The sequence below is a fragment of the Ceratotherium simum genome, chromosome 38 (genome assembly GCF_057802395.1).
Source record: "Ceratotherium simum simum isolate JZ-2026a chromosome 38, ASM5780239v1, whole genome shotgun sequence".
In the NCBI taxonomy this organism is placed as follows: Eukaryota; Metazoa; Chordata; class Mammalia; order Perissodactyla; family Rhinocerotidae; genus Ceratotherium; species Ceratotherium simum.
The window spans coordinates 26,658,552-26,682,333 of record NC_141937.1 but is presented as its reverse complement, the minus strand read 5'-3'; the positions used below and the strand labels follow the sequence as shown (position 1 = coordinate 26,682,333).

Below are 23,782 nucleotides of genomic sequence, written 5' to 3'. Positions count from 1 at the left end.
GCGCTCCACTTCAGCGGCCCAGGGTTCGCAAGTTCGGATCCTGGGTGTGCACCGATGCACTGCCTGTCAAGCCACGCTGTGGTGGCGTCCTATACAAAGTGGAGGAGGATGGGCACGGACGTTAGCCCAGGGCCGGTCTTCCTCAGCAAAAAGAGGAGGAGTGGCAACAGATGTCAGCTCAGGGCTGATCTTCCTCAAAGACAACAACGAAAAAGATGAAGCCTAAAGTGGGGAACCAAAATTACTGTCGTAGCAATGACAGTAGAAAGATTAAGGGTAAGGAAATTATCAGACTTGTTTTCCTTTTTATTATATTACGATACACAAAACAAATTTCCTTGGCCCCATGGGCAGCCATTTTCTTCAAGCAGGATTTTTTCACGGGTACTCTATTTGAGCCACCCTTTAAGTACAATGGGGACAAAACATTGTCATCTTCCTGAAAAACAGTAGGAGAAATTGAGAGAAAACTGAAATCTGATCAGAACTCGTTTGTTTAACTGAATATAGTTCTTTAAGAACACAATAAGTTGTAGGAAATGATAATTTATATCCTAGAAGAATTTTAGCACTTACCAAAAATAAGTTATTGGCCTTTTAAACCTCATTTAGGACATTTTTTAAATTACCCATGTTTGGGGGTTGGCCTGGTGGCGCAGGTGGTTAAGTGCGCGCGCTCCGCTGCGGCGGCCTGGGGTTCACCAGTTCGGATCCTGGGTGCGCACTGACGCACCGCTTGTCAGGCCATGCTGTGGTGGTGTCCATATAAAGTGGAGGAAGATGGGCAGGGATGTTAGCCCAGGGCCAGTCTTCCTCAGCAAAAAGAGGAGGATTGGCAGATGTTAGCTCAGGGCCGATCTTCCTCACAAAAAAATAAATAAATAAATAAATTACCCATGTTTGTTATTTCATTTGCAACCCTAGTACTCAATTACCATAGTCATATGAGTTCTTTTAGTGCCATATGAAACTACTGGAAAATCTGTTAACATTTAGCTGAAAACCAGCAACACCCACCTCTGTAATGAAACAAAATTAAAGAGCTTTATTTCTTGGCTGACAATCAGATGCCGAGAATCTTCAAAGAATTCATGAGTATTAAGTTACTACTAAAAAATGTTATTCTATTTTAAAATACATTGAATTTTTTTAAGATGCTTTAGTATAAGTACCTTATAGTCAATTTAAGAAGTGTAATCAACTTTTTTTTTTAACAATGCAGTGTTTTTAAAAGGGTAAGGGATTTTAAATATTTGCACGGACAATGTTAATGTATTATTTTCCCCCAAATGTCATTTTTTTCAAATGTTACTGGTTGCGAAAGAGTTGAAATCTTCATTAGACACTGGAATTCTTATTTTTAATTCTTGAGAGCTAGATTTGGCTTTAACAAAATCAAATCTATAAAAAAAACATGTTGTTTCAATAGGATCTCACTAGTCTGGAACTTTTAAAAATCTTTTCATTGTTGTCCTTCATATTATATAAAGGAATCACTTCTATTAAGGAAAAGTGAAATACTAAAATATTTTAGAAATTATGAATACTAAAGATTAAAGAGACATTTCTTATCTCTGACCAACACATACAAATTCAACTCTCAGAAAGAAAAGCTCTTAGACCTAGTTAAAATTATTTCCACCTCTGTCCACTTATTGATGCTTTCTCAAAATGCATTCCTGTTTATTCAACAGTTAAACGTTTTAATTCACAAAAGTGTAAAGGCCAAGAGCAGCGCTAGCATGGCATCTCTCTACACCAAGCAGGTGGCACTTGGTTTGTCCTATCCCTCAACCAGACTGCACACTCCTTGAGAGGAAGAGCCTTTTTCTATGCCCAAGACGTAACATAGAGATTTACATATAATAAAATGTTGGTAATGGCTAGGAAGGGTACAGACTAGTGGATAAGTTTAAGAATTAGTCCTATAGAATACTTGATCTTTGAAACTACTCAAATGACACTGACTCCTGGACCGAAAGAGCATGGCCTGGGTCCAGAGGCAATACCAACAGCAAAGTGAAGCCAGCAATGGACTTCACCTCACAAGTCTTGGCCACCAACCAAGGCTAGCTCCCTGTGTCTGAGACCTTGCCCAAAAAGAGACTCTAGTGAAAAGATGTATGCATAATTTTTTTAAGCCATTTTTCAAGAAGTAATGTTTCAGACTAGAAGAGGTGGGCAAGGGCCTCACCCCCTCCCTAAGGATCTACTTGCCAGAATCACACGCACTTGCACACAGCAGCGGGAAGGGCTTATTTCTTCAAGTTCTAGAATCCTTAGACAAACTAAGATCCTATTATAAAAGGTATAAAACTACATTTAAACAGATCCCCAAGTGCTGCTGCCTTCTTAGGAACTCATTTTACAATCATTATATTAATAAATCTATTTATAGGTGAGAGATGGGTTTTGGTAAATTTATCCTCAAGCCTCTTCTTCCCTGACATGAAGTCAACTCATTCACTCACTCTTTTGGCATTTATAATACATCTACAAGAGGACAAGCCCTATGTTAGGCAAAGAAACATGATCAATGAGGTGTAGTTCTTGTCCTCAAGAAACACAGTCACATTCTACAAACGTACAATTTTGGATTAATGCTATTAACCTACTCAGATTTCATGAAACGGAGCAAAAGAGACACAATTTTTCCTCTGATCTTAGCATTCGGTATCTGGTAGACATGCAGTTCTTTCTTCTATATTCAAACACCACCAACGCCTCTTTTACTTTTAACTTTATTTGGCAAAGCAGCACTGCATAAACTGTTCAGTAACTAGGACACAGCTTACACAGCATGTTAAATTCATATACATTATCAGCAGCAAATTAGAAACAGAAAAACAATACTGAGCTACAAGTCTCCTATACTTGTTAAAGAGAGAAAGAAAGAACTACGTCAATTATGTCCAATCTGAACGGCTGAGGGTTTTCAGGGGCATCACCTGCCGTCTTCTTAAGTGTCAATATTGACAAAGGCTTAGTTGTATGGTAACAGAGCAGCCGACTGGATCTACAGCATGCTAGTCTATGACACCACAGCAAAAGCTTTACAAAAGCATCTAAGAGACATCCAAAAACCAAGAATCTGAACTGGTGAATGGTGGTGTTATCTGATGCACAAAAGCAATCTCATAAATTCATATTGGAACAGAATTAAGTGTCTAAGAAAAGAAAAACCACTCTTCAAAATCAATTCATAAACTAAGTTGTCCATTTTGCAGAACCCCTTCTTTTAATATTTTAAAGTAAAATGTGGGCATGTTAAAGTAACAATACACAAATTTATACCTTGCACCCCTCCTCTACCAATTTGGCTTCTGTGCCTCTTTGAAGAATGAGAAACCCTACAAAACCACACATTTTCATGCTGAAAATAAGAGTGTAACAAAGTCCAAAACAAGCTGTGATGCTGTTGGTTTTCAAAAAGCTCTGAGGACTGAGATGAGCAATCCACTGTAATATTATTTACTGGTCAAGCTGATGTTGCTTTTACAGTTCGTCCCTGGGGAAAAAAAAAGAGAGAAATATATAAGTAGGAGTTCCATACTGCAAAACTTGGCTTTCTAATAGTTTAGGTACACTATTAAAAAATCAGTAAAAATACACTGATCCCCAAGCAATATATTATTTTTAAAAAAAGAGCAAACAAAGCAAAAATGGAAGCCAGCCATTTCAAACATCTCTCATGCTACTCCAGAATGAAGTATGAAACCTAAAGGGCCTGAATTCTTTGTTTCTTAATTCTAATGATAACTTCCTTTAAGATCAAAAAATTTAGAGAAGTTATAACTTTTAGTCTAGGATCTTGCTAATACTATTTATTGTAAAATGACGACTTGAGTATTTAGAGTTCAAATAATTTTTTATAGTTGCATTCACAAAATTGGACAAAAATTTAGTCTTTTGCTTAGAGTATCTGTTAGCAATTGTTGAGTGAGTCAATTCAACCCAGACTCTTCGGGAGAAAAAGCATCATCTGTAGGTATAATACACCTGTCAGCTGATTTCATAAGGCAGCTTTATCAGCTCCAAAAGAAACCATTCGCTCAGCCAGGTGCAGCACTGTACCAGTAACTGCCAGTGAGAGGAAGAAAGGAATAAAAATGCAGTCTAAAATAAATTGTATGGTATATAAATTATACCTCAATAAAGCTGTTAAAAGTGAAAAAATAAAGCTATGAGAAAAGTCTAAAAGCTTCATATTTGAGGGGAATCTGAGTGACAAAAACATTATTAAACACTCAAGTACTTCAGGGGTAAAGAAGTGCGATGTTTGCAACTAAATCTCAAAGGAAAAAATATTACATATATGTATATGTAGAAATAGAGAGGGAGTGAGAAAGCAAATGTGGAAAAATATCAATAACTTGTAACTGGATGAAGAGATTCAGTTCTTTGTACTATTCTTGCAATTTGTTTCTAATAACAATCAAAAAAATTTTTTAAAGTTGTTAAAATAAATTTGAAGGGAAGATAAATAAAGAGCTAAAATTTCCCAGGTAAGTGGTGAATTAAGTGATTATCGGACAATATGATTTTTAAAAAAACTGAATTTTGTAAATTGTGCAAGAAAATATTTTAAAAATTACTTCTCCCACAAACTGCCTTTATCATACAGTACTGGATTATCTGTTAAATGATAACTTATCAGTTCTGGTTCCTCTTAATATATTCTTCTAAATAATTTAAGTACTATAATTCTCACAGAACAGCTTTTACTTAAGTTCATGCAAACATTAAAATATTTAATCTTCAAAGAGTTCACTTGCAAAGTGCTCTTTTCATAAATTAAATTCACTTCTGCTTTTTAAAATATGAATTGAAGATACTATTGTTTTTTAAATAATTTACCACATTTTATTTACCTGTTGCAAGGCATTAAGGATACTGCAAATAAATATCCTTACTGCCCAACAACATAGTACAACATTTACAAATATCCTCTCCATTTAAAAAATTTTTTTTGAAAGGAAAAGGATAAAAACTCTCAATAAACTGGGTGTAGAGGGAACGTACCTCAACATAATTAAGGCCACATATGACAAGCCCACAGCTAACACCACACTCAATGGGGAAAAGCTGACAGCCTTTCCTCTAAGATCAGGAACAAGACAAGGGTGCCCACTCTCGTCACTTTTATTCAACATGGCACCGGAAGTCCTAGCCAGAGCAATTCGGCAAGAAAAAGAAATAAAAGGCGTCAAAATCAGAAAAGAAGTAAAACTGTCTCTTTTTGCAGATGACATAATATTATATATAGAAAACCCTGAAGACTACCAAAAAAATGTTAGAACTAATTCAATAAAGTTGCAGGATACAAAATCAATATACAAAACTCAGTCGCATTTCTATACACTAATAATGAACTATCAGAAAGAGAAATTAAGAAAACAATCCCATTTACAACTGTATCAAAAACAATAAAATACTGGGGCCGGCCCTACGGCAGTGTGGTTAAGTTCCATGCACTCTGCTTTAGCAGCCTGGATTTGCAGGTTCGGATCCGGGGCGTGGACCTATACCACCTGTCAGCCATGCTGTGGTGGCAACTCACATACAAAATAGAGGAAGATTGGCACAGAAGTTAGCTCAGCGCTAATCTTCCTCAAGCAAAAAAAGAGGAAGATTGGCAACGGATGTTAGCTCAGGGCAAATCTTTCTCAGCAAAAGAAAATAATTAATTAAATAATTTTTTTAAAAACAAATAAAATATCTAGGAATAAATTTAACCAAGGAAGTGAACGATCTCTATGCTGAAAACTATAAGCCATTAATGAAAGGCACTGAAGAAGACACAAATAAATGGAAAGAAATTCCATGCTCATGGATTGGAAGAATTAATATCGTTAAAAATATCCATACTTCCCAAAGCAATATACTGATTCAATGAAATCCCTATCAAAACTCTCAAGGTATTTTTTCACAGAAATAGAATAAACAATCCTAAAATTTGTACAGAACCACAAAGACCACAAATAGCCAAAGGCAATCTGGAGAGAGAACAACAACCTGGAGGCATCACACTTCCCGATTCCAAACTCTATTACACAGCTACAGTAATCAACACAGTATGGCGTTGGCATAACAGACACCTAGGTCAACGGAACAGAATAGAGACCCCACAAATAAACCCACACATATATGATCAATTAATTAAGGAGCCAAGAATACACAATGGGAAAGGAAAGTCTCTTCAATAAATGGTGTTAGAAAAACTGGACAGCCACAAGCAAAAGAATGAAACTGAACCTCTATCTTACAGCATACTCAAAAATTAACTCAAAATGGATTAAAGACTTGAATGTAAGACCTGAAACTGTAAAACTCAACTTAGTGTGGTAATCATTTTGTAATATATATATCAAATCATTATGTTGTACATCTAAAACTAATACAATGCTATATGTCAATTATATCTCAATAAAACTGGAAAAAAAATCATTGTAAAAAAAGGTTTAATGATGTGGGACAATGTTGATGACATTTTATTAAAGAATAAAAGGAAATTAAAAAATAATGCTACTGTATGATCTCAGGATTACAAAAGAGATGTATATAGATCTATGGATAAAAGAGTGAAAAAATATCTACCAAAATGTTAATAGTGGTTATCTCTGGGTTCTGGGGTTATGGGTGATTTTTATTTTATTCTTTGTACTTTTTTCTATTTTTATAATGCACATGCATTACTTTGGTAGTCAGAAACAGTATTCTTAAAAACAAATTGAAGGAAATGTACAGCACTAAAAAAAAAAAAAAAAAGGAAAAGACATTAAGTTTACAGATCTGAATGTTAACATTTAGCGTGCCAAGAAAAGCCAAAAGCTTGCTTCCAGTGCATATATAACCTTGTCACATCCTAGGACTCTAAAATCCATATAACTTTCAAGTTATTAATTTTTCCAAATGTTCAAAATTCTACTTAACCATATCTTGCTTTATCTAACATGCACAGAACATTTACAATAAAAAGTAGTATGTCCTAAATTTCTAGAAAGGTTCTTTAAAGTTGCTATATATGTACTAAATATATTAATTAGGTTAATAACTGTATATATTTTTTTATAATATATAATTATACATAATTTATTAGGTTAATAACTCTAAGCTACTAATATTTAGTATTGTATATTCCTTATCAAGAACAAATGAAAAGATGTACTACCAGGAAACAACAATCAAAATTCATGAACGCCAGTGCCGGCCCAGTGGCGCAAGGGGTTAAGTGCGCGCGCTCCGCTGTGGCAGCCCGGGGTTCGCTGGTTCAGATCCTGGGCGTGCACCAACGCACTGCTTGTTAAGCCATGCTGTGGCGGCGTCCCATATAAAGTAGAGGAAGATGGGCACGGATGTTAGCCCAGGGCCAGTCTTCCTCAGCAAAAAAGAAAAGGAGGAGGACTGGCATTGGACATTAACTCAGGGCTGGTCCTCCTCACAAAAAAAAAAAAAAAATTCATGAATGCTTTCTAATTAATGGGTTTTCCAAGGTAATAAAAGCTTTGTACAATTCACTTTGTACAAAGTATTATGAGAGAGATAAAAATTCCAAAAGCAACAGACTATATCCCTGCCTTTAAGGATGCAAAATATGTCATAATGCTGTAACATATGTAAAGAAATTAAAAAGGGACAAGATAGAAGGATATGGAACACAGGATCAGTTGGATACTCTAGGACCTACACTGTCAATCCTAGAAGTGCCCAATCAATTCATAACATCTCTTTCCTGAGTGCACGGCACTTCAAGACAACACCGACACAGCGCGTGTGGCATGAGAACCCGAAACATCCCTCAGTTTCACAAACCAGAGATGGACTTATTCCACTGACTCTTGTGGCTATTAAAAACAAAAACAAAATAAAACTTACCAGAAGATTAACAAAATATTGATTTCTACATATATAAAATACAAATTTAAAAAGTACTAAGAGTTTATGAAGCAACTAATACAACTTTCACTCTTGCACAGTCACGATCCTCATACTACAGGTTCCAGGTGTGTGGCCTATACGTCCACAAAGGGGCATTCTCTCCCCTTTGATTAATCCACCAAAATTACAAGTGACATTTTTCCAAGCATAAGGAGACATAAGTCTACATTCAGGTTTCTGGCTTTATTTGGCACTAGAAATACCGTATGATTTCCTTCATTAAGTAGTAGATAATAACAATAAACAAACACATAGAGACAGAGATTGGATTGGTGGCTACCAGAGAGGAAGGGGGGAGGGAGGAGGGTGAAAGGGATAATTCGGTACATGTGTGTGGTGATGGGTTGTAATTAGTATTTTGGTGGTGAACATGATGTAATCTATGCAGAAATAGAAGTACAATGATGTACACCTGAAATTTTTACAATGTTATAAACCAATGTTACTGCAATAAACAAAAAATTTAAAAAAAAATAAATAAAAAAAAATAAATGGAATGTCCACCAAAAAAAAAATATTTGGCACTAGAATTCAGCACACCCACTAGTTCTTTCTTTTCCATATAGTTTCTATCACACCTCCTCAGCAAAGATTGGACCCTCTGAGTGCACTGCAACTAGCTCTGGACTCCTCAAGAGAGAAGGATGGAAAGCTGGTAGAAACAAGAGAAGATTCATAGGAAAGCAGTAGGATGAGGTGTTCAATTAATCCTGAAGAAACTCTGAAAGAACAGAAATCTTCCAGCCTGGCAAGGAACTGACTAAGGAGTTTTCTAGATGATAATTCCCAAACGTGGGATGGGCACTTAGGAAATGGTAAGCGACTCTTCCTAACCACCTTCCACCCTCCACCCTCACCACCACTGCCCCCGACTGGCTACCTCCACCTCCTGTTACCCTCCTGAGATGGAATTCTGACCACTTGACTGCTTGGCTGCGAACACTTCAACTGCTCCCTACTGCCCTCAAGGCAGAGTCTGCACATATGCCTGCTCATCTTGTCTTTGGAATTTCTGGGGTCTCCCAGGTGACTCTTAAGTTCCAGGAGAATGGTCAGTTTCAAATTCACAGCTGTGTATGCCTGGCCCTAGTACAGTCCTGGCACAGTGGGCGTACACATGCTTGTTGAATTAATGAATGCATTAAGAAGGTCTTCACACTGAAAAATACTGAACAAACTTAACAAACTTAACAATGGAACTGCCCAAGAAAAGTATTACATGCAATTTAAAATAAACACAAATTTTTCTGTTGAGGACAGTTTAAGTACAGATTGGCCTGAAGGGGATAAAATACAGCACACAAAAACTAGGCGGTCTCTCAAATCTATTCCAGACCTAAATTTTAAAAGAAGCAGAGGCATCTGCTGCACGGGGAGCTGAGGGGAAGGAGGGGGCGGAGAGAGCTGGTCTCAGACTACATCTGTCACAAGGCACCTTCCTCTCTGACTTCCAGTGAAGTGAGTCTGGCCCATACGATGTCCCGCAGAGAGGAGGCCAAGGAGAGAGAATGGAGGTGATGCACAGATCTGGGGGCAGCTGCCTCCCTCTATCACAGCAACGCCCCAGGGACCACACTACCTCCCCGCCCCGCCCCCACTTCCCTCTGCTGTCTCTGCTCCAGTGGGTTCCAGTAAAACTGTTTCCTCCCCTTTAGGCCTAGAGTGGCAACAGCTTCCTCCTATCCCCTGGGGTGTCCCTGGGTATGTCAGCATCCTTTACTGGTTCCCATGAGCTTTCTTGTATTTCTCTGAATAGTCCCTTCATTAAAATCACTTCAAAATCCTAGCTGAGCACGCTGTTTCCTGCCGGGACCCTGACTGATACTTTGTGAACACAAACAGAAATACAGTCATGTGCCACATAACAACATTTCAACGTTTCGGTCAACGACAGCCCGCACGCACGATGGTGGTTCCGCAAGCTCAGTACCATAGGGCCTGGGTGTGTCGTAGGCTCTTCCGCCCAGGTTTCTGTAAGCACACTCTGTGACGTTCATACGACGACGAAATCACCTAACAACGCATTTTCACAATGTATCCCTGTCGTTAAGCAACACATGACTGTGGCAGATTAATGTCTCCTAAGATTTTAAGCTAACTGTTGACGTTTTACCCTTTCAAACATCTTATTTTCTAGTAATTTCTTTCAGTACAAAATTTTTTTAAGTGTGGCAGTTCTTTTTTTCCAACTTTGTTTCCAGATTTTGTTTCACCTTTATATTCTTTAAACTTATATTCTTTAAACTTCAAGATTTACAATCAAGTAACTGATTATCTTTGTTATTAGAACTGCATCTTTGGATGTAGGCAAATGTGTTTGAACAAATACACAGAAAATCCACAATAAAAAAAAATCAGAAAGTTCTCCTAGTACAACTAGAGAAAAGTTTCCAATGATACAAACATGAAAAATTGCTCAATGTTTAAAAAACTTGAAAGCCAAAAAGAAAAATAAGCATATATATATTTAAATATTTGGTAAACAACTGAATAATTGTCCATAAACTTAAAAATTATTCTAAATTTATTCAAATAGTTTAGTTTTATCAGGGGTGGATCCAGGTGTTGCAGAGGCCTAAAGCTTATATAATTATATAAGTCACCTCTCTGTGAATGGGGCAAAAAAAATGGAAGACTGAAAACAAGACTCTGCACATAACATGAGGCATAAGGCCAGGAAGGACCCTATGTGAGTGCAGGCCCTGAAGATGAAGTGTCATTAGCTTCACGGTAAACCCATTTCTAGTTACAAAAACAAAATGCCTTTTTGTGATTCCTTCATCACTAAATCATAGGTGGAATGTTCACTACTAATATTTACTATGTATAAAAAGAAAAACTTAAAACTAAATTTTCATTAATAAATGAAAATCTGAACTCTTACTTGATATCAAATTTCAGTAATTTCAGTAATGTCTGCCCCTTTTATACAAAGGGAAACATACGATTATGTAATGGTATAACCATACTGGAAGCAAGGTCAAGGAAGGTCATAATTAGTTGTTAATAACTATATCTGATTCTAACTGACAAGACTGGTATCTTTTTAAATTATTTTTTTAAGAAGTGGTTGTGCTTCAGGTTAGAATTCAAATAAAATTAGCTATAACTACATTAGGTGAAGAATAAAATGTAATTCCTAGTAAGATATCCCAGAAATGGCCAATCTGAATTTAGTTAAAAGTAATACTCAATTTTGAACAGAATTAGATTCATTACCATTGTTGCAATTAAACATTCATTCAAAAGGTTTCCTCATTCCCGAATACAAAATTAAGAGGTCTATTAAACTTATAATCACCATTTTACTTATTAAGAAAATAATGATCTTAAAATAAGGACCTTTGTCAAATAAAAATAGATTCTAAAACAAATAAACTGTACAGATTTTCTTATCGTGGCATTTAACTTCAAGTAGTCTTAGCTAATGTAGCTCTTACTCATTGATCTCCCTCCTTCCCTCTCGAGGGGGTGGGGAGGGGAAGAAGGAAGAGAGGAAGAAGAGAAGTCTTGGCTTCTAACAAAATACTCGGATTATGCTGAGACATAAAACAAAAGTGGGCATTATATTCATAACGAGCCATGCCGTGCTGAACACTATGCTGCATGCTGTTGTCCTTTGGGTGGGTTTGTGAGACCTGGGCACTCACTGGGCAGCTTACAGAATGCCATCCCCTCCCCAGGAACTTAGCTAGAGGAGCTTAAAAACTGGCTGGCCTGTTCAAAAGAATGGCGAGCAGTTTACTCCTTACAGCGGCTCTGAAACAGCAAGGTAAGCCAGGCACAGGCTGTCAGCCATCTCTGAGTCTGACTGAAAGAGAGAAACCAAGCTGAGAGGAAGAACGTCCTCTCTGGGATTCTCACACCTTTGAAAACTAGGACAAGAGTATCTTTTCCCTTCTTTATAACAACGGTACAAGAGAGTGACAGGGGCAGAAAATGATGGCCCCTTCTCTTCAGACCAAAGCCTTTGTTTCCATGACCATATAGCAGCTATAAAAATGATTGGTAAATATAGAAGCAGAGTGGCTGATAATAAAATATCCTTAGAAAATACTGAACTATGGCTGGAAGCCTCTTAAGGAAAAAAGATCATCGTTGTGCCAACCAAGTCTCACCCCCCTTTCCCAAAGAAATGAGTTGAACCAAAAGAAGGGCAGACCATGCAAGACTTTTCCACATTTTTAATGTAGTGAATTTCTGATGTTAAAATGGAGAAGCATAAAGGTGACAACCAAAAAGGCAGCCCTTGTGGTCTAATGTCTTAGAATCCACACCCTTTCACCTTGCGTGTGTGGAAGAAGAAAGAGCAGAAGATAAAATCACTTCCACCTGGACCACTGCTTTTCTTTGTCTGTTAAAGGCACGTAGATCACTCCCATCAGAGGTTTCATTTTGACACTGCCGTCCTGCAGCTTGTCATACTGCTCCAGCATCTGGTTTCCACCCGCAGGACCAACTGGCAATATCAATCTCCCGCCAGGCTTTAACTGGTCTAGTAGCTAAAAGAAGAACACATACACACCAAGTTGCAGATTTTACATTAATAGTCATTTTACATTACTACAGACAATTTTCAGCGTCCACGGGCAGAAAGCAGAAATGTACCCTATTTAGTAGATATATACCATGATTGCTAAACTTATTACTCAGTTACCCACTTACTCAATCACCTATCGACCTCCCCTACTACACTACAAGTTCTCTGACAACAGAGACTGTGTCTTATTCATCTTTGTGCCCCGAGCATCTAACATAGCACCTGGTAGAACTGCAGTGCTCAAAATGTTTGAGCTGAACCACGTAATGCAGAACTATCCTCTTGGGTAGGAAGGCCAAAGGCAGAGCAGAAAATTCTAATGCCTGTATTCCTGTTTTGAATCTCTGTGGGTTGGAAGGAGGAGGGAAGGAGGGAAAGTGCAGAAAATCAGCAAGGAATCCCTATCCTATTATTGTAGTATCTAGGGCATCGCTGAACCAAAGCTAAGAAAATCTTGGTTTTATGACTGAATTTAGGATTACTGGCACCATGACAGGGAAGGTAGGGCTGGAGTCCCTGCAGCATTAGAATGAGGACACCCCTGTCAATGGAGAACCAAGACTGCTCAGTGACAGCCCCTCCAGTCAGAAAGCTTTTAAATCATGTTACCACTGTAGGGTGGCCTTATAGATCCCCACTGATCAAAAACAATAAGGAAGAAACCTTACTTTGGATAGTATTATCCCAATTAAAATTTTGGTTGTCAGCAAGTCTATCTCATTTTTCCCATTTTAATTTTTATCAAAGTAATATTGGCAAGTATTCTTTGAGTTGTTTTTCTAAAAGTCAAGGTTTATAAAAAATAAAAATGAGAAACAGCAGACTTCCCCCTACTCCAATCTGGCTCCCTAAATCCAGTCTTTTACATCTTTTTAGCTGTGTCTTCTAGTATTTTTTTCTGGTAATGCTTATTTCTAAAGCATGTCTTTTATTTTTTTTTAATTGCGATATAATTGACATATACCATTGTATTACTTTTTAGGTGTACAACATAATGATTTGATATACATATATATTGCAAAATGATTACCATAATAAGTTCAATTAACATCCATCACCACACAGCTAGAATTTTTTTTTCTTGTATCGAGAACTTTTAAGATCTACTCTCCTAGCAAGTCTCAAATATACAATACAGTACTGCTAAGTACAGTCACCATGCTGCACAGTATTTACTTTTTTATTTCAAATTATATGCTAGATGAAGACTGAGCTCTTACATATATTCTGCTCCTTTTCCCCAACCCAACCAACATCATACTTTTTCATTAAACCATTTTCACTTATGACAGTGTAAATATAATATGCAGCTGAGCCAACAGGTATTCAATGATTGCTCCCTTTCTTATACAACTGCTGCTTTTCTCGCAGCTAAAAATTGAAGCTTTTTCTTTCTTCATTCACTTAATTTTCTTTGTAACTGTTTCTAAATCTTTGTACCTTCCAACAGCTTCTCAATGGTATTTTCATACACTCACACCTACCTCATTAGTGCTTTTGCTGGGGTGGGTGGGTAGCCTCCCCTCTAGTGCCCTCCCCCTCCGGCTCCCACTCTGGCCTGGCGACTGCCTGGCCTGCTGCACAGCTTCCACCCGGGGACCTCCCTGTGCAAGAACACTGGGAACCGTCATCACCTCTCTCCGAGCAAGATGTTCTCCCTCCCTACACCCCACGGCTTCCTCTGCCTGGTTTCTCCTACTGCCTCTCACCTCCCTCATTTTTTGATGATATTATTAAAGCAATTCCTCCAAAGTATTCTGTAAAACAGTGCATGGAATATTCTAGAAGAGAAAGATTCAGATTTGCAAGTCTAAAACTCTCTGTATTCTACATATTTGGTGATACATGTGGGTACAGATTTCAAGGTTGGAAATCATTTTCAGTTCAGAATTGTCACAGTTTGTTCCTCTGACTTGTTGGTTTTAATGCTACTACTCTGCAATCTGATGCCTTTCTGATTACCAATCCTTAACAGATTATCTGTTTTGTTTTTCTGGAAGCTTTTAAAATCTTCTCTTTATCCCTAATACTCTGAAATTTCATGGTGATATTATGGTTCTTTTTTTCTTTTTTTAGAAAGTCATTGTACCGGGCACTCAAAAGATCTTTTCAAACTATAGAATCATATCCCTCAGTTCTCGGAAATTTTCTCACTTAGGGCTTAGGGCTCACTGTTCCTCATACAGAATGTCAAGCAGCAGCCCCCTTTCAGACCCATGCTTCATGTCTCATTCCCAAGGCGCTGAAGCCTCCAATTTCTAAGCCTTTTCCGAGTTCTGCAGAGCAAACTGCTTTTGCACTGATACCCCGTCTACCGTCTCTTTGGTCCCTGAGTCAGTTATCACTCCATCTCCTATCTATCTCACACACTGCAGAGTTCAGGATTGCAGGTGTCATCTCCTAGACGACTGAATATGGAGTTTGTGTTTCTATTTCTTGTTTTTCTAGTTGTTTTGGGGTGATATCCAAGAGGAGGCATAAACATCTGTACTCTGTTATCTTAAAACTAGAAAGGCCCTTCAGCATGTCTATCTTTACATTTAATCAGATGTAGAAAGACCCCTATAATAATTCCAAGTGCTACTACAACGTGTAAATTCATATTGAGCTAAAGCCAAAAATGCCCTTCAAGATCATCTCAGGGTCTTAATGGGGAATATGAGCCCTGCACATAAGCTCCTTCATTTAAACACAGTTCTATTTCAGATTTTAATTGCTCCTACTAGGCTGCCAATATTACAAAAAAAAAAAGTTAAAAAAAACTACTGATCGTGTGTTCATATGTGAAAATTCATTGAGCTATTCATTTATGACTCATATACCTTTCTACATCATGTTAATATTTGAACTTAAACGTGTCAAAACCACTGGCTTAGCCTTTTTTTTTAACAGACAACAGGGCCAGAGAGGATAAGTGACTTTCCCAAAGTCATTCAGCCAATAAGCAGCAAATCAATGACCAGAACAAATTCCCCAACTTTCAGCTTCTCATAACTGATGTAAACATACAAACAACAACGCTTTCCAAGTTGGGGAGTGGATGAGACTGGGCATGAGAGACAGTGTCACTTTCAGCCCCTAGTTATCTAGTCAAGAACTATGTAAAACTCATATATAACAGAAACCTAAGATTTCAGTGAACTTAATCAAGGATTATTAAGAGCTGACACAAGCTTATCAGAGTTTTACTAAAATGAAAAACCCATTTTGTACTTTAATACCTCCCTGACTATGTAACAGACAGTACTGGAATACCTTCCTTCTCACTGCGACTATGCAAACCCCACTATTCTTCAAGATTCAGTTCAGGTTCCATTCGCGTATGACGTCTCCTTGACGACTCTACGCCAGATTCCCTCCCTGCCCTGAACTCCTACGTACATATTTTCTTTTCCATTCAATATATATCATTCGCTAATGATAGGCTATCATCTCAATAATTTCCCTGTTACATGTATGACACATCTATTCTAGAATGTAAGCTTTGTGAGGGCAAAATGTATGACAAACACTTCCTGGTCTCTCCCATGCACCTAACATAGTCTTGCGTGTTCTGGTCTTGAATAAAACACCAAGTGATTATCAGGTCATGAACTCCAGAGGGATTTTCCCAATTCTACTGGTGTACTAGTTCTTAGCTGGATCAAATACTGCTTCAAATAAGACAGCCATGAGCTGGGGTTTATTAATCTTCATGTCTCTTATACAACTGTTAGCATATGAAAAAAAAATTACCTACTAACTGTAACTAAAATGCACGACACAAAAGTCTAATTATACTTTGGACATCATCTAGATGTCATCTCTCCATAAATCTTTTCAAGTTTTAGTTGAATAAAGCACACAAACACAGAAAAAACTCAACTCACTGCCTGGGGCACAACAGGGGCTGCGGCTCCTACATGAATAGCATCATAAGGGGCTTCTTCGGCATATCCCATTCTTCCATCCCCCACTGAAAGAAAAAGATCATGCTTTAAAAACCTGTTCAGACAGAACTACCTAGCGTGAAGAATTATAAGAAGTTTAAAGCAGGGAAAAGATAGGTTTTTTAATAAATAATGCAACAATAGCTGAATACTCATATGGAAAACATATATACTTGGATCCCCACCTCATATATTTACCCAAAAATCAATGCCAGGAGGATCAAAGACCCAAAGTTTCTGAGAAATACTCTATATCTTCATGACTTCAGAGTAGCCTTCAACAGGACACACAAAAGCAGTGGAAAAAAATTGGTAAGTTTGATTATATTAAAATTAGGAATTTATATTTATCAAAAAAGTACCAACATGGGGCCGTCCCATTGGCGTCACGGTTAAGCGGGCACGCTCTGCTTCGGTGGCCCGGGGTTCGCGGGTTCGGATCCCAGGTGCGCACCGATGCACCACTTGTCAAACCATGCTGTGGCGGCGTCCCATATAAAATAGAGGAAGGTGGGCAGGGATGTTAGCCCAGGGCCAATCTTCCTCACAAAAAAAAAAGTACCAATATGAGAGTGAAAAGGCATGCCACGGAGCAGAAGAGATTTACAATATGTATAAAAAGACAAAGGGCTAGTCTCTAGAAGTCCTACAAACCAAAGAAAAATATAAACAACTCAATATCTGAACAGCCATTTCACAAAAGAGGAAATCCAAATGGCCAAACATGTGAAATGGTGTTCAATCTCACTGACTGATAAGAAAATACAAAATTAAACTCACAAAGAGATACTGCTATACAATCACGAGGTGGGCAAAAGGAAAATCTCACAATAGCAAGCACTGGTAGAGATGTGGAGCAACAGGAACCCTGACACACTGCTGATGGGGATGTAAACTGGTGCCAGCACTTTAGAAACAGCTTTGCAGCATTGCCAGTCACCCTCTGTACCTGTAACAGCACTCCTCCAGAAACGAGAGCCTGTATGAGGAGTGTACATACGCATCTGGACTCATGTACACACATGTTCACAGCAATGCGAACATCCCCAGATTAGAAACAACCTAAAATATCCACCCACGGTACAATTAATAAATTTTGCAATGTTCTTACAAGGAAATGCTATACAGCAACAAAAGGAACTATATGCAGGGGCCGGCCTGGTGGCATAGTGGTTGGGTTCCTGTGCTCTGCTTTGGCGGCCCGGGGTTGGCAGGTTCGGATCCCAGGCGTGGACCTACACACCACTTATCAAGCCACACTGCAGCCGCGTCCCACATACAAAGAGGAAGATGGGCATAGATGTTAGCTCAGAGCCAAGCTTCCTCAGCAAAAAAAAAGCAACAATTAGCTCTGAGTATTATTTAGCTTGCATGAGATCTTCTGAAAATAAAAATTCTCCAGAGAGGAAATTTTTAAAGTTTTCTGACACTTACCAACCAGCTGCACTCTCCCTGAAGACAGAAGCGTTGGATCGTCCTTTCTGACATTATTTATTGAGTCGTCTACCAACTCTTTAATGTGGTCGATTCCTATGACTTTTCCAGTAGGTCCGACCTGGAAAGGAGAGAATAACTCAATAGCTCACTGGTCTAAATTTTTTTCCCAAAGTTTCATTAAAGTGTTTCCTTATCTAAAGTTACATTCTGCAATGACATCAAGACAAACAAACAGCTTAAGCCTCCAATCAGAGTGTTAAACACTCAGTTTGTTATAAATTATTTACCAAATACAACTTTCTCAACTATAACTCTCAAATGAATAATTATATTTCAGTAATTAAGGAACTAGAATAAATGACAAAAACTTGTAATACTAAGAAAAACGATATCTTTCTTCAACTTCTAATTTTTAAATCTAGAACTGAGAAGTAGGACTTAACTACCAAGATTAAATGGTAGTTAGTGCAATCATTTTTTTATTTAAATTCCATCTAAAAGTGTGACTTTAAATATTAAAATATTACATAAAAAAATTTTATAGGGATTTCTACACTTGCTTCTACTGCCATATGTGGAAAATATAAAAAGGCCCCCAGTAGAAATACTAATTGCAAAATAAATTTAAACAATAAAGACTCTGAAGTCAGACTACCTGGGTTCACAGCTAAGTTTCATCACTTACTTACAACTACATAACCTTGGCAAGTTATTCTACAAATCATGTTCCTCAGCTGTAAAATGAGGAGGAAAAGAGTACATACCTCATATATGATGTGAGTTTGAAATAACAGAATACAAGAAGAACACTTAGAACACTGACTAGCACATGGTAAATGTGTGAAAATATAAACTTAATCATTTTTAAAAAGATAACTGAGAAATCTAATGATTTTTTAAAAAACGAGTAGTCCTCTGAAACCATAAATACGTCAATTATAGCGAACAAGTCACTAATTAAATGCTATTTCTAAGCTTTAAAAAAAAAAAATCCCTGACATTCCATTAGTGAGGGCTTAACTTCTACAAAACAAGCAGGAAAACTGAAAAGAAATATCTGAGTCCTTATTACGTGCCCGGCACTGTTCTGACTGCTGACGATGCATCAGTGAGAAAATCAGACAGAACTCCCACCTCTCCAGGGCTGACGTTCCAGTGGGGCTGCTGATTATACACTTACAGCAAGTTAAATGGATTCTAGTCCAAGACGGGTCTATAAACCCCAACTTAACCAGACCAGGACCTTCCAACCGGGCCTCCAGGGACAAGATTTCCCATAATCAACCTGACATGATGATCTGAGCACAGACGAACCTTTACTCCAGGGGCAGGAGTGGGCCTCCAGACTTAGACTCTGGATAGTCACTTACCAGATAAGCCTCCAGTGATAAAAGCTGAAGTATAATAAACAAGGCATTTTTCTAAGAGCATTTTTCTTAACGGAATAGAAGCTCTGCCCTCATTCCTAATAAATCTGTAGGAGTGTTTGGAAATCAGGCTCTATTATTTCCTGCCAAACTAGAACTTGGGAGAAAGTAGTTTGGAAGCTACTGGTTGCCATCTTGCCATCACAAGAAAAGGGACTATCTGATAATGAAGCCAACATGTGGAGGAAAGCAAAGCCAACCTCGGACCAGAGAGAAACCCACTGTCAATAACAACATCTTATGTTCCTCTGAATCCAGCCACACAAGAAGCCAGATATACTTTTAGACTTTTCCATTATATAAACTAAATAAATTCCCTTTTAGCTCTGCCAGTTTGGATTGAATGTTCTGTCACTTGCATCCAAAAAAAAAAAAAATCCCAAGTGATACATATTTCAGCTGCTATCTTGATATAGAATTAAAAAGAAAGAAAGAAAATCTTGAAAAATTGCTATACAGCCAAATCATGTAATATGCTCCTGTTGGGGCCAAAATTAAAAATAAAGCTCTTACCATACGTGCAAAACACGCAGTAAGGATTCCACTTCCAGATCCTACATCAAGAGCTTTAGCTCCTTCATGCAACTGATCAAACAGAAGTTCTAGTGCATACGCATGCTGCCAAAAGAAAACATGGCAAATATTCATTTTTTTCAAGACACTATAAAGTATATATACCATGGCATGTAAATAAAGTTGCCAACTTTATACCAATTTTTCTACTATTGTCATCTCCCAAGATAATGAAAACATATTATGTGCTTATATCCACACAGGAATTACAGAAAATAATTCTCATTGTTTGATTACAATTCTTACATTTAGATAAAGTGTTTCAGTAATTTTAGATCTCCAGTGTGAGTTTTGAAAATTTAATTCAAAGTCAAAAGCTACAAAAGGTTTTACAGTGAAAAGTCTCCACCCCACCCTGTCCCCAACCAGTTTCACTCCCCAAAGGCAACCAGTGTTACCAGTTTCTTGTGATTGCTTCCAAACATATTCACTCTAGGCACATACAAGTGAATAGATATGCATTTTTTCATTTATTATATCTGGAAGGACCTTTATTTTTTTTTTTAATGGATTTTTTGTGTGTGTGAGGAAGATTAGCCCTGAGCTAACATCCGATGCCAATCCTCCTTTTTTTTTTTTTTTTTTTTTTTGCTGAGGAAGACTGGCCCTGGGCTAACATCTGTGCCCATCTTCCTCTACTTTATATGGGATGCCGCCACAGCACGGCTTGACAAGTGGTGCATCTGTGCGTGCCCAGGATCCGAGCCTGTGGACCCCGGGCCACCGCAGCAGAGGGCACACACTTAACCGGTGCACCACCAGGCCGGCCCCAGGACCTTTTGTATCAATACTTAAACAGCTTGTTCATTCTTTTTTATGGCTAAGGAGTATATTCTTGTATTGATGTATTATAATAACAAATACTGTCCCTAATGAGAGGTATTTAAGTTGGCTCTAATATTCTATGACAAAAGAGACGAAATACTCTTAAAAGATATACCTGTAGGACAATATAATAATCTTTATAATAATCTTGTAAAGTATATCTATAGGATAAATTCCTAGAAGTGGAATTGAGGAGGCCAAAGGATATATATCTCTATGTTTACAGTATATATAAATTATACATCCAATAAAATCATACTGGTTATGCTTCAGACCAAACCAAGAAATAAAGCCTTCTCTACCCCATCCTCTTTATAACTTATATTTCAATGCTTTTTCAAAATACTAAGTTAGAACTACTAAATGTTATCTCAAAAGCTGTTGTTAAACGCCTGGTATGTTCATTATTGAAAATCAGCAGACCTGGTAGCAATAAACATATTCACTACCAGATCTTGGTTGATAAAAATATACATCCATGAATCCATAGTGATAATAAGTAAATACATACGTCTATATATACATAAATGGAGAATCAGGGAAAAATTTCCAACTGTTTCAAATATAGATGAAATGATGAACTTAGAAAATCGTCATCTGGCAATCATTTCAGTAGTAACTGATTCAGGCAAAAAACATAAAGGGATGCTAAAACTAGTGGATTATCATTTGACAAGTAACAGGATATTTATATAACCTCCAAAGTGGCTGCCCAAGATACTCACTAATTACAAAAGGGAAAAACAATAACTTCACAGTGGAGTTCATAAAAAAGTTTCTCAGCAGAGAAACCTGACACTACCTTAATCAGATGATCAAAGTTAACATCACCAATAACGGGACACAACGACATCTGTCAAAACACATCACTTCTGGGATATTCCAGGCAAAAATGTATAATTCATATCTAACTATGAAGAAACATCAAACTTAAATTGAGGGACATTCTATAAAATAACTGGCCTACATTCATAAAAATTTTCAAGACCATAAAAGAAAAGACTGAGGAACTGTTCTAGATTAAAGAAGACCAAAAAGACATGACAACTGAATGAAACTCCTGATGCACAATTTTCTCTTCCTATAAAGGACATTACTAGAGCAGCTGACGAAATCTAAATAAGGTCTGTAAATTGGCTAACGGTGTTGTATTAATATTAATCTCCTGATTCTGCTAACTCTACTGTGATGATTTAAGAGAATGTCCTATTTTTAAAGGTAAAGAGCATTGTGTCTGCAAATTACTCCCAAAGAGTTTATAAAAAAGGAAATACACGTATTTCATATACGTGTGTGTGTGTGTGTGTGTGGAGAGAGAGAATAAATGATAAAGCAAATGTAGTAAAATGATAACATTTGGGGGATATGGGTCAAAGATACATGGGAATTATTTGCACTATTCTTACAACATTTCTTTAAGTCTGAAATTATGTCAAAATAAAAAAAAATTTTTAACCATCATAATGATCGTAATGATCAAAATGGAGGATAGAATGGAAACTCCTTACTCTGGAAAACTAATTTAGGTGAGAAAAGCCAGAATACTGGTTACCTTGAGGATGCAGCTTGACTAGGAAAGGGCATGAGGGAGTCTTCTGGGGTGCAGGAAATGTTCTGTGTCTTGATCTGAGTAGCAGGTACACATATGTACACATGTAAACATTCATCAAGCAGCACTCGTAGGATTTGTGCACTCTACTGTGTATATACTATAACTTAATTTAAAAAAATGTGAAAAGATTGTTTACTCCAATCACTGAAAGTGGGTGCTCAGGTAGTCTGTCTGCCAATGTGAGGCACCTGGAAGGACTATTAGGAAGTCTTCTCAGAAAAAAGGAGCAAGTTCACCACCACCAGGGAACAGTTCACCAAGTTCAGAATATGAGAAGTTCTACAGCACAAATGAGGCAAGGTTTATCGATAAATAAATGACATTTAAAAAGGCGAGGGGGGGGACTATTAAAAGAGACCAAAAAGACTAAAAAGATGCAATGTATAGACTTTCCTTGGACCCTGATTTAAGCAAATCAACTGTAAAAAAAATTTTTTGAAACAGCTGGCAAAGTCAGAACATGGACTAGGTACAAAATAATATTAAGGAACATTGTTAGGTATGAATATGGTATTCTGGTTGTATTTTTAAAGTCTTTCAGATTTATACTAAAGTATTTAGGGGTGAAATAATATTATATTTGGGATTTGCTTTAAAATACTTCGGCAAAAGGGAGAGAGAGAGTTGGATAAAAGAAGATTAGCAAATTGTTGGTAATTATTAAAGCTGGTGATGGTTACATGAGGGTTCATTATACTATTCTATTTGTGTGTGTGGTGTCAGAAATCTTCCATTTAAAAAAAAAAAAAAGAAAGAAGTTAAGGCTATCTTTTCACACAACTAACATAAGAAGGGGAGAAGGCCTGTAATAGATGCAGCCTCACATAATCCAAGGGTTCTCAAACTCTGTTCCAGTAAGGTTCCACAAGAACACCTTCAGGGTAACACACAAATGTAGATTGGTGGATGCGTGTTTTTGGAAAAGACTAATAAACAAATTTATCAATTTTTAATGTAGATTCTTTTGCAAAGAGGTTCTTGCCTAAGGAGTAAAAACCACTAGTACTATGAAAAAGAGTCCTAGATTAAACATGGAAAATACTGGATTCCACTGGTTCTGTATTTATTAGCCCCATGGCATTGGAAATTATTTTTAGCTCACTGTTCCTCAGTTTCCAAGTCATTAAAATGGAGAGAAAAAAGTTGTTCCCATCCTGCTTTCTCCAAAGAAGTACCATTGTGAATAAAAGTGATGATGTATTAAAGTGCTTTATAAATTCTAAAGAATTTACAAATAAAAGGTACAATATTTACATCAATGAAAATTAAACCACTACAGCATAATGACCTGTTGTTGCTACTCTTTAAAGTACTTCAAAGTAATTTATAAAAGTAAAATTAACAATTAATTGGTCTTTTACTTCCATTTAGTATGTTTTTGGTTTTGGTATGTAGTGGTTTTCCTCTTTTGCTTGGTTAGAGAACAAAATAACTTGATGAATCAAAGAAATCTGGTGAATGCCCTCTTTTCCCTTCCTCCTGTTATCCTGTCCCAGCTCTT

General features: G+C 37.3%; 1 protein-coding gene across 3 annotated transcripts in view; it reads right to left on the bottom strand.

The window, feature by feature from the left end:
- Window positions 1-2,723: 2,723 nt before the first annotated feature.
- The window catches only part of PCMT1 (protein-L-isoaspartate (D-aspartate) O-methyltransferase), a 45,355-nt gene continuing 24,296 nt past the window's right edge, over window positions 2,724-23,782 (bottom strand). The window contains exons 4-9 of one of the 3 annotated variants that reach the window (XM_014795668.2): window positions 19,785-19,889; window positions 17,842-17,962; window positions 16,348-16,433; window positions 12,271-12,440; window positions 5,023-5,166; window positions 2,724-3,508 (exon numbers count right to left, since the gene is read on the bottom strand). In XM_014795668.2, coding sequence (XP_014651154.2) covers window positions 3,496-3,508; window positions 5,023-5,166; window positions 12,271-12,440; window positions 16,348-16,433; window positions 17,842-17,962; window positions 19,785-19,889 — 639 coding nt within the window. In that variant the 3' untranslated portion in view covers window positions 2,724-3,495. Of the gene's footprint in view, window positions 3,509-5,022; window positions 5,167-12,223; window positions 12,441-16,347; window positions 16,434-17,841; window positions 17,963-19,784; window positions 19,890-23,782 lie in introns of all 3 variants that reach the window. The other 2 variants (XM_004440937.2, XM_004440936.2) reach the window with 2 other exon arrangements.